General features: G+C 52.2%; 1 protein-coding gene and 1 long non-coding RNA gene across 2 annotated transcripts; one reads left to right on the top strand and one right to left on the bottom strand.

Moving 5' to 3' along the window:
- The first annotated feature begins 423 nt into the window (after nucleotides 1–423).
- Nucleotides 424–2832, top strand: LOC123989052. Its single transcript, XR_006830414.1, has 3 exons — nucleotides 424–574; nucleotides 646–869; nucleotides 2752–2832. It is a non-coding gene; the product is annotated as an uncharacterized LOC123989052 (long non-coding RNA).
- A 683-nt stretch (nucleotides 2833–3515) lies between these two features.
- Nucleotides 3516–4541, bottom strand: LOC123989053. The gene has a single exon (XM_046289770.1). The coding sequence runs from the start codon at nucleotides 4539–4541 to the stop codon at nucleotides 3516–3518; it is 1026 nt and encodes a 341-aa protein (XP_046145726.1).
- Between the last annotated feature and the right edge of the window lie 7417 nt (nucleotides 4542–11958).

The raw sequence follows: 11958 nt of genomic DNA, 5'->3' as shown, positions 1-11958 counted from the left end.
TCACTGCTGCCTCCCACAACCCTCCAAAATGAGGTGCTGATGGGGGTAAAAAGTGCCAAGCGACCCCATCCACGGCGAGCTTACTATGGAGATTGGTATCTCGTAGAGATTCTCGGTGAGCTTTTCTCAGTTCCTTGTTTGCTCCTTGAAAGGTCGTTCCATTGTCTGAATACATGGATTTTGGAATTCCGCGTCGGGACACAAATCTCGTATAAGCTGCTAGGAATGCGGCTGATGTATAGTCGCTTACGAGATCTAAATGGACGGCTTTTGTTGCCATACAAACAAAAACTGCAATGTAAGCTTTGTGCGATTTGTGTCCTCGTCCTGATGTAGTACGAACGTGAATCGGGCCTGCGTAGTCGACACCTGTATTTATGAATGGTCTTTCTACCGCAGTGACTCTGGATGCCGGTAAATCTCCCATGAGCTCAGACGGAACGGATGCGCGATGACGAGCGCATGGTACGCACCTATGTAAAACGGATCGTATCGTGGTGCGTGCTCGCAAGATCCAGTACTCACGTCGCAAACAGGCAAGAGTGAGTTGCGAACCTGCGTGCAGATGGATTACGTGCGTATGATTTATTATCAATGATAGTAGTGGATGGGAGCGTAGGATAATAGGTTTCTTTGTGTTTTCAGGAAATAGCGAGTGTGCAAGTCGCCCTTTCGCCCTAATAAGCCCGTCTTGGTCTAGGATAGGGTTAAGAGAAAGTAACTTGCTGGATTTTAGGAGAGTCTTTTTCGCAGACAGACTACTAAGCTCATCCGGAAATAGCTCGGATTGCATTCTTCTCAACCAAAGGAATTTTGCTCTCTGAATCTCGTCGGGTTGAAGAGGAGGCACTGCTATTAGTGACTTAATGGTGAGTTGTAATTTAATTTCATTCGTATGTCGGAAGCGAAGGTTAGAAGTAAAACGAAGTATGTAAGCCGTCACTCGAAGTAGTTTCGACCAGGATGAGTATCGCGTTGGTAAATCCCAGGGATCCGTAGTCGAAACTGCAGACAATAATTTTGGAATTTTCTCCTCATGCGAATCGACTATTCTGATATTGGATTTTGGCCAACGTTCTTCGCCTTGTTTTAACCATGAAGGTCCTGACCACCATATGGAATGGATTTTTAATTCCGATGGCGTTAGGCCGCGGGTTGCACAATCAGCAGGATTGCTATTTGTTGGAACATGATGCCACTGCGCTTTCGGTAAAAGAGACTGAATTTTCGACACTCGATTGGCGACAAAAGTCTTCCAACGAGTCGGAGGTTGGCTAAGCCAGGCGAGAGTGATGCTTGAATCAGTCCAACAGTGGACATTGTGATGGATGAGCGACAAGGAATTTTCCACAAAAACGACAAGACGTGCCAACAATGCCGCTGCACATAATTCTAATCTCGGTACGCTTAATGTTTTAACGGGAGCTACTCGTGATTTTGCAACGAGAAGCGCCACGAAGACATTGTCATCTGAGAGGACGCTTTTTATATAAACCGAAGCTGCGTAGGCTTTAGTGGATGCATCGGCGAATCCGTGGATTTCCTGATGTAGCGCGATGCCATTGGCTATTTTGCGAGGAATCGTGATCTTATTTAAATCTGGTAAATGAGTGTAGTAATCTTGCCATTCTAGGAGAACATCGTTAGGAAGAATGTCATCCCAATCATATTGGAGTGACCATAATTTTTGCATAAACACTTTCGCGGGTATAACGACTGGAGTTAACAACCCCATCGGGTCGAAAAGTTTTGCAATTTGAGAGAGAATTGTTCGTTTCGTATTGGCAAAATTCGAAGAAATGGTAGCTTGAAATTGAAAGTGATCGAGCACTGGATTCCATTCTAAGCCTAAAACTGAGCAGGTCTCTTCGATCTTAAGGAGTTTATTTTTCGCAAGACCGTGATCGCGCGGATCGATATCAATTAACAGAGTTGGATCATTACTGGCCCATTTTCGTAAACGAAAGCCGCCTTTGTTTAACAGGTTTATGGTCTGGTCGCGGATTGTTCGCAAGAGATCTTTGTCGTCTGCTCCGAAGAGACAGTCGTCGACATAAGTTTGATCCTTTAATACTGGAAGAGCTAGAGGATATTGATGACCTTCGTCCACTGCCAGCTGATTTAAAACGCGAAGAGCTTGATAAGGAGCTGATTTAGTGCCATACGTGACGGTACAGAGTTGATACTCCTCAACGGACTGTTGCGACGAGGGACGCCATAAAATGCGTTGAAAATCTGTATCTCGTGTATCAACTAAAATCTGACGGTACATTTTCTCGATGTCTGTGGTATATACAAACCGGAATCCTCTCCACCGGAGGAGGATTGCAATTAGATCGGTTTGGAGCTTGGGTCCAGTTAAAAGATGATCATTTAGAGAAGTGCCGTTTGAAGTTCGGCGGGAAGCGTTAAATACGACGCGAAGACGAGTTGTCGAACTACTTTCGCGAAGAACTGCGTGATGAGGAATATAATAAATTTGGTTGGTTGTTTGAACCGGGAACGGTTGGAAACCCTTTCCATATGGCCTAAGGCTTTCGTATTCTGAGAGGAATTCTTTATAAGTTTCGGTATTTACTTGGTCGCTTTTAAAGCGTCTTTCAAGAGAGAGAAGACTTTTCATCGCGGCAAAACGAGATTCGCCTAAATCTATAGGGGGTTCGCTCTTGAACGGGAGTCGAACTATGTAACGCCCTTCCGACGTACGAGTATGAGAGGATTGAAAGTGTAATTCACATTTTTCTTCCTCAGGTGAGAGCACTGATTGAGTTGGGATATTTTCCACTTCCCAGAAGCGGCGAAGATCTGCATCGAGATTTTCTAACAACGTAGCGTGATGAGCATCTATAAAGAAAGGAAGAGGATGAGTGGACGTAGGACCAGATAGGATCCATCCCAGGTGTGTATTTTGCGCGATCGGTTCACTTGTAGAACCTTTCCAAACTCCGTCCAATAATAATTGACCAAACAAATCCGCACCGATAACGATATCGATCGGATCTGAGCTCATGGGGTCTGTATCGGCCAATTCAAGTCCTGCAATATGATTCCAATTAGTTACGGAAGAATGTCGTTTTGGAGTGTATTGTGTTAAAGTTTTCAAAATAATAGCAGTTGTCGAGTATACAGGCTCGGTTCTTACCAACGGAGTAATCGTGATGCGAGCGGTGTGATTAGCCCACGACTGTATTCCTCCTATTCCGGTTATGCATGTATTTTGTTTGTTTCTCGGGAGTCGCAAAATTTGGGCTAGGTTCTCTGATATTAGAGTTGCGACTGACCCTTGATCCAATAATGCGCGTGCTTGTACTGTTCGACCCTGCAATGAGTGCACTCGGATGCGAGCTGTTGAAAGAAGAATGCCGGTATTAGTTTTCGTTCGCGACGCAGAATTCGAGCTGATTTCAAGTTCTGAATTCGGATTGGTAGCCGACGTCTGATTTGACTGACTCACGCTGGACTGCTCCGGTTTTATCGGAAAATGCAACAGAGTGTGATGTCGCTGTTTACATTCTTTACAGCTTCTTTGACTGTGGCATTGTTCTTTCGCATGCTTCGCGGGAAAAACAATTAACGCATCTTCGTTGGGATTTAATTAATTTAAACCGTTCGGATGGCTCAAGCGCCTGAAATGTTTGACATTGATATAACAAGTGGTTCTGTTTACATACAGGACATATAATTGGCGACACGGTAGACGTGTTCGTTGAAATTGTTTTCGGTTTTGATTTAACAGTTACGTTTTCCGGTTTATCAGTTTTTATTGGCGATATTGACTCTAAAGCCCGAACTCGAGACTCCAAAAACTTGTCGAATTCGACATAAGTAGACAATTCTGATGTATCACCGAATTGTAACTCCCACGCCTTTCGGGAGGAACGGTCAAGTTTTTGTGTACCGAGGAAAACAATTACGTCGTCCCAATGTTCGACGGGTCGTTTCAAATTTTTCAAACCGTGTATCGAAACGTTTAACTGATCGCGTAAACTGCAGAGCTCTTTCGCAGATTCAGAGGTCACTTGCGGTAACGAAAACAAATTATTTAAATAGGTCGAAAGTAACCGGCGTTTGTTTTCGTATCTATTTTTAACTAACTGCCACGCGACCTCGAAATTTGCATCGGTGGTAGGTAAATGATTAACTGCTTTTTTTGCGTCGCCGGTTAAAGCGGAACAAAGAAAATGCAAACGCTCAACATTTGACAAAGAATTATCATTAATTACTATAGATTGAAACTTATCTCGGAAACTCTCCCATTGTTCGAAGGTTCCATCGAAAGACGGCAGCTGGATTTGAGGCAGCAACGATTGCGAGCGTAGCTTCACTGGTTGAAGATTCCCTTTCTCGGATGCTGTCTCCTGGGTCGAGGATGTCTTATCCAGGATCTCCGACATGTAGTCCAGGGACTCCTGATAGCACTCCTCACATCTTTCGAAATGGTTGTCGACGAAGTACTGAAGAGTTGATCTGGCTTGTAGATCCGCCATGGCGACGATTTTCGCGTCCAGGTCTTGGCACTGTTGGTATGCCTCTTTTAGCATGTTTCATAGCCGGTTCCGGGTGGTAGCTGGAGTCATTTTAGCTTGACCCAGCTTTTTATAATTGGTAAGTGCACGTTCGATCGAGCGCATAACTTAGTTTTGTTTAAACAAAATTTCTTCCAATGTACTCATGATGGTTTCCGTAGGCTGAGCACGTGGTTCACTACTTTAACGGTTTTCACTCCTCGACTCCAATCCGGCTCGAAGGACCATAAAATGTGGGTGGATTGGATGGTCGGATCGCTGATGCATCCTTATCCGAAGGACTGGATTTCGAGGCGGTGTGAAAATAACGAAATCCTTTTAATAAAGGAATGGTTTTAATAAAGTAATGATTGTAACTTTATTTGTCACAATGTGCTCCGTTCTTTGGCACGTTGTCCGAACGAAGATGTACAGAATAACTTTAATAAAATCGGTTGGAAGAATTAACTTTTACTAATTTGCGCACTGATATTCGATCGTAATCTCAATTTGGTCTAATCGTCGTTAAACGGTTGAGCGACACGCGTGTCTCCGCGAAACCACCGCATGGTGGGGGCTGCGCATAGCCCTATAATTTAATGTGTGCGCGGTGACGTCACGGCGACTCTTGCGACGCTCTCGATAAGGTGTAACCGAACACATATCTAATGCTGATATAGTAATAATGATATTGTTATTAAATGTATATTACATATCTAACGCAGATATAGTAGTAATGATATTGTTACTAAATGTCCATAGATCTGTAGGAAGGTATCAGTATATTACATTATATCTAATGAAGATATAGTAGTAATAAAGATATTGTTATTAAATGTATATTACATATCTAATGCAGATATAGTAATAATGATATTGTTACTAAATATACATTGATCTGTAGGAAGGTATCAGTATATTACATTATATCTAATGTGGATATAGTAATAATGATATTGTCATTAAATGTACATTGATCTGCAGTAACCAATCAGTATATTAGATTGTATCTAATGTAGATATACTAATAATGATATTGTTATTAATTATATATTACATATCCAATGCAGATATAGCAATAATGATATTGTTATTAAATGTATATTACACATGTAACGCAGATACAGTAATAATGATATTCTTATTAAATGTTCTATGATCTGTAGGAAGGTAACAAGATATTACATTGCATCTAAGGAAGATATAGTAATAATGATATTGTTACTAAATGTACATTGATCTGTAGGATGGTATCAAGATATTACATTACATCTAATGTAGATATGGTAATAATGTTGTTGTTATTTAATGTATATTACATATCTAATGCACATATATATTAATGATGATATTGTTACTAAATGTACATTGATCTGTAGGAAGGTATTAAGATATTACATTACATCTAATGTAGATATAGTTATAATGTTGGTATATAATGTATATTACATATCTAATGCACATATAGTAATAATGATATTGTTATTAAATGTACATTGATCTGTATGAAGGAATCAGTATATTACCTTATTTCTAATGAAGATATAGTAATAATGATATTGTTATTATATGTGTATCACATATCTAATGCAGATATAGTAATAATGATATTGTTATTAAATGTATATTCCATATCTAATGCTGATATAGTAATAATGATGTTGTTATTAAATGTGTATTACATATCTTATGCAGATAAAGTGATAATGATATTGTTATTAAATCTATATTACATATCTAATGAATATATAGGAATAATGATATTGTTGCTAAATGTATATTACATATCATTTCAAAGTTCCGACGCCGTACCAACATTGTAAGGAAGAAGAAACACTGTGGCCCCTTTCCTTGAGGTAACTCTGCACTATTCTAAGCTGTATTCACTATTCCGAGCTGTAAATGCCGCTTCCAGCGCAGCTGTGCAGAAGCAGAACAAGAAGAACGAGAAATATCTCGGAATATGTGCGTGATGCCCCTTTCCTTGAGGTAAATCTGCAAATATCTCGGAAACGGTGCGAGCTATGGGAAAATCGTAGGAGACCTTTTTTGTAGGAAATTAAATTTCCTACTATTTATGTTGTACCACATTTTTTGTTCAGATCCGTAGTTTTGGAGCTGTGGCTCCAAAAATCGCGGAATTTCATTGCGAATCGTTTCCAATTTACGAAAATTATCCTCAAATAATGTCCAATGTTTATAATTTACACCCCGAACACCGGAAACACGACGTCGAAATGCCGCGTAACACGCACATCACGTTTTCGTTATTTAACAATAAATTAACACAATATTTAATCAAAAAACGACACAATAGCACTTCCGAACACATAATAAAAATGACTTTACCAAAAAACGCGAATAACTAAGCCGCTATCCACCGCGTTGAAAATCTAACCACGGAGCGACCACGAAACACGTCCGCTCTCCTCGACGCGTCGAGCGGGAATCCAACCATTTTTTTTTTTCGTGGGGAAATCTTACATAAGACCCCCCGCCACCCGTGGCGGAGGACAGCGGGGCAGTGTCAGATTCCTACTGACTAAAACCCCACGGCGACCTCCTCTGGCGTATGGCAGAGGCTCCTGGACCTGATTACTATAACCCCAGGGGTCGCACCCGGTGCCGGCTCCATCGCGGGGGAACTGCGTGCAATGGCGGCCGGGCCCCCCAGCCCGTACCGCCTGCAGTCCCCGCGCCTCGATCTCCTCACAGGCTACGGGGAGGAGCAACCTCCGCCCGCCCGCGAGGAAGGTCGGGCGCTGTCCTCCGCTCCGCCGGTTTCCGGTGCCGGCTACACCCCGCGTCCGCGTGCAATGGCGCCCAAACAGGGCGCCTGTGGCCCGCCCAGTCGTCCCCCCGTGGGCTGCGGTGACCCGTGGCCGGACACCCTCCAGGGGGACTCCCTCGGCTCCGCTGCACCCCCCCTGCGGGGGCCAGCGCCACTCCCAGCGTAGGAGGGAGACGCCACACTCCGCCCGGAGTCACCCGGCCCCCCAGAGGCGGACGGAGATTGAGAACGGGGACCCCACCCACCCGCCCCCGGGTCCGACCGGGGTCCGGGCTGATTTCGTCCGGGGCGGGAGGGTACACCGCGACCCCTCCCAACCTCACAAGAAACACCCCCCCTAAACTCTCCCCAGGAGAAGGGCCCGCGTGCCCTCCCGCTATACTACCCCGTCCCGCATCCGTCGCGCCGGGTGGGGCAAATAGCGAAAGCCACCATCGCCCCCCACCCCCCGCACCCCTTAGGGCGGCGGATCCCTGCGACGTCGTCGCGTCCCACGTCCACGACCTCTCCGAGCAGGATCGTACCATTCACGATCCCGCTCGGACCTCTCCTTGAATACTCCGTGTCCGGTGAGCACTTGCGTGACCCGGAACGGCAGGGCGCCGTGGCCACGGTCCCGCCACTCCGATATCATCGGGACGACCGCCCCGACGGCGCGGGCTCCGGCGGCAGCCCCCTCTGTTAGGGATCTCTGCCACCTTTCCGCCGCGACCAGTCGGGCCTGGCTCCGGTGTTCCTCGACCGTCGGCCCCGGCGGGTCTTCCCCGGCCTGGCGGAGGGCTCGCGAATACCAGTAGCCCCGCACGATCCTGATGGCCAGCCGGCGCTCCACCCGCCGCAGCAGAGTGCAGCTGTGCCTACTGACCGCCAGATCCCCGGCCCATATCGGAACCCCGTATAGGGCTATGGACCGGTAGATTCCACGTATAGGCGGCGAACCCTCACTCCCGGCCCCCCGAGGTTGGGCAACAGGCGGCCAAGATTGGTCGCCACCTGTTCCAATCGGGGAGCCAGGCGGTCGAAGTGAACATCGAACCGCCAGTGGCTGTCGAGATACAGACCGAGGTATCGAAGACCCCGGCCGATCACGATCCGGCACCCGTCGACTTCGAGCCAGAGCTGGGCCGGAGGGGCTACCCCACGCCGAGGCTCGAAGAACCACATGGCCTCGGTCTTATGAGGACCCAGCGCCAGACCCAGCGCCCGGATCGCTCTTCGCACGATAGCGACCCCTACCTCGGCACGGCGGCAGGTCCTTAACCAGTCCCGCCCGGTGGCCAGCAGCTAGTAGTCATCTGCGAATACCGTGGCCCACACCCCGGGCGGGAGGTTCACCCGCAGCGCCGCGGTGTACTCCACGTTCCATAAGGGGGGGCCCAGTTTGGACCCCTGGGGCACTCCGCAGTCGACCGCCCTCCAGTGCAGCGTACCGTCTCGGCCCGTGTACAGTATCCACCTGCCATCCAGGAAGGCCCCGATGATCCTTTGCAGATACGGGGGGACGTTGTGGTGAACCAGCGCCCCCCGTATCGTCCCATGGGGCAGGGTGTTGAACGCGACTGTAACGTCCAAGGAGACGCCCAGCGCCACCCCACCCCGGGACGTAGCCGACTCGGCGAGGGTGCGCACCCGCTGGATAGAGTCGATGTTGCTGCGACCCTCGCGAAACCCGACCTGGATGTCGGCCAGATCGGGGCCAACGCTCGACAGGTGGTGGACGAGGCGGTTTGCGATGACACGCTCGAAGAGCTTTCCCACCTCGTCCGACAGTACAATCGGCCGGTACGCAGAGGGAGAATCTGCGGGCCGTCCGTGCTTTCGGAGGCGGACCAGCCGCCCCTCCTTCCAAATCGAGGGGAATACCCCCTGCTCCAAAGCGGCGCGGTAGAGGCGGCACAGCCTCGGACCAAGGATGCTGGACGCGATAACCCAGGCGCGGCCCGGGATGCCGTCCGGGCCCTGGGCGGTTATCTTGGCCCCGAGCCTTCTGACGGCATCGTCCAGCTCCTCCTCTGTGACCCCCAGGCCGGCGGAACAGGCGACGGGCTCCGCCGGCCCTTGCTGGTGGCGCGGGTGCGACGTTCCCCCGGAACGGTGGAAGAGGATGTCTATTACCCGCGTTAGCAGCTGGGAGTCCAGGCTCTCCGAGACCGGGGGAGCCCGTGCGCGGAGCTTGCCCATGACCATCCGGTAAGGGCGCACCCACGGGTCCTCGCCCAGAGAGCCCTGGAGCTCCTCCCACGCCCGGGATTTCGCGTCCCTGATGGCCTGCCTCAGGACTACCACGAAGACCTGGTATGTGCCCCTCAGCAGATCCTCCCTCGCCGGGTCGCGGACTCGAGCCCTTCGGGCGCGCTGCTACTGGCGCCGGGCGTGCGGACACTAGGATCGGAGATCCGCAATGTCGCCCGACCACCAGTACACCGCCCTCCGGGGGGGCAGGCGCGAGGCCCAGGGCATGGCGGTGTCGCATATTGCGGTCATCGCCTCCTGGAACCACTTGGCCTCCCCCTCAACGTCCATGACCGGCCCGGCCGGAAGAGCTGGCCAGGCCACGGCAAGGGCTGCAGCCATCAGCATGTCCTTGTCCAGCCTCCTTAGAACCCAGCGACGCAGTGGCGGGCCACGCGCCGGGCTGGAGCCGGCGGGGAGGGAGTAGCCGAAGGTGATGTATAGATGATTACTCAGCGTCTCCCTCTCCGCCACCCTCCAATTTTGCACCATGCTCCCGGCCATAGGGGAACCCAGCCCAGATCCACAATGGATTCCACCTGAGCCCGAACGCAGGTGCTGGCAGGTACTGTTCAGGAGTAGGAGCCCCGCGCTAGCCGCCGAGAGCAGTACCGCCCCTCCTCTCGCGTCGGTCCTCGGGCACCCCCAGGCTTCGGCCTTGGAGTTGAAATCCCGGAGGACCAAACTCGGCCGGGTGTGGGAGCTAGCCACAACGCTCCCCACCCGGTCCAGGAACTCCTCGAACCGCTCCAGGGACCAGCTGGGCGGCGCGAAAACGCCCACCACTGCTACGCCCCCCAGTCAACGGCCACGAAACCCCGCCCCCGCGCTAAGACATCGGTGGGCGGGGGGACGTGCCGACCCCCCAGGGCGATGGCGACGGAGCCCGCCGCGTCGCCGAACCAGTTTGGTCGGTCCAGTACGCGGTACGGCACCGACACCACCGCAACCTCAATCTGCCACTCGGCCAGGGTTTGTAGCCAAAGGTCCTGCGCCCCGGCCGAGTGGTTGATGTTGACTGTAGGAAAGGACCCTTAGGCCCCATTGCGCGCCGGCTCCACCGCTGCCTCCACAGCTGCTCGTGCGTTGCTGGGGCCCGCTACCCCAGTGGTCGATGCAGCCGGGGACTGCTTCGCGCTCGTCTTTTTGGCGGACTTCTTCCGCCCTTTCTTCGCGGAGACCGACGGGCATCCTCTGGTCCCCATCCTGTGCCCCGCGGGCCGCCCTGAATCGGTGCACACGGGGCACCGCGGCGGGGCCGTACAGCCACTGGCTCGATGGTCCAGATCGCCGCAGTTGAAGCAGCGATCCGAACGATCGACCCCGCAGGGACACCGCTGCCTGACATGTCCAGTCTCTAGGCAGCGGTAGCACTGCAGGGGGCAAGCCGCCATGGCCCCGACCCGTGCTGAGGACCAGCCGTCCCTCAGCCTACCCGCGTCGACGACCTTGTTGGCTGCGGTGAGGGGGCACCTCACCCAGGCCCTCCCCAGCCCAAGGGGTGGGACACGAATCTCCCCCACCTTGACCTCCTCCGTGGTGCAGGCTCCTCCGGTTGCGACCGCCGCTGCTACATCCTCCCGGGTGACCGAATCGTCGAGCCGGATGAGGCGGATCTCGCCCATCTTAACTGGGCACGCCACCCTAACCTCATCGGACCCGCGGAACACAGTTTGGAGGCGGCTAGCCAGGGCCGCCGCCTTTGCCGCCCTCTCCGTCCCGGCGATCTCCAGGACGAGACCGCCGGTGGCCGCGCGCCTGGGCCGGAGATCGGTGATGCCGATCTCCGCTAGGTCGACCTCCTGCCTGGCCCTGATCATGGCCTCACAGTAGGTGGTCTTCGCCCCGGGCGCGACCGTTAGCGTAACCGCCGAGGTTTTGGGGGGCGGGCGAGGCGGGGCTTCTTTGTGGCCTCCTTTGTCACCTTGCCCCCCGCGGTTCCCTCCATTCGTGCGGCCGGGGGATTTGTCGTCCCGGCCGTTGTCCTCCTCCCCGTCTTCTTCACCAGCGGAGGAGGGGGGGGGGGCATCTCCACGCCCTTCTTCTTCGGCGCCTCTGCTTTCTTGGCTATGCGGCCTACCACCTTGGACCACGCCTCGGTCTCCTGGCGGTGGTCCTCCTGGATTTTTGCCATCCTGTCGGCAACGAACGAGCCGGAGGAGGCCGTAGGGCGTGAAGGCGCGCGAGTCCCAGCCGCCCCCGAACCCTTTTTCTGGGGCTGCGGAGTTCCCCCGGATGTCGTGGGATCCCCGCGCTGTTGCGTCTGCCCCTTCCCCTGCCGTCCAGAGGTGGCAGTAAGGGGGCACCCGGCGGCGTCCGCCGGGCGGCGGGGCCGAGCCCGATCCCCGACGAGTTCCCGCCGGAGGTCGGCCACGCTCCGCGGGACGAGGGCAGCCATGCCATCCATGAGCGCGGCCGCCCCCCCCCCCC

The sequence above is a fragment of the Osmia bicornis genome, unplaced genomic scaffold (genome assembly GCF_907164935.1).
Source record: "Osmia bicornis bicornis unplaced genomic scaffold, iOsmBic2.1, whole genome shotgun sequence".
In the NCBI taxonomy this organism is placed as follows: domain Eukaryota; kingdom Metazoa; phylum Arthropoda; class Insecta; order Hymenoptera; family Megachilidae; genus Osmia; species Osmia bicornis.
The sequence above is the reverse complement of the archived record's forward strand: the minus strand, read 5'-3'. Positions and strand labels throughout refer to the sequence as shown.

Coding starts and splice junctions, on each gene's coding strand:
- LOC123989053 (XM_046289770.1), bottom strand. CDS start 4,541: ATGCTAAAAGAGGCATACCAACAGTGCCAAGACCTGGACGCGAAAATC.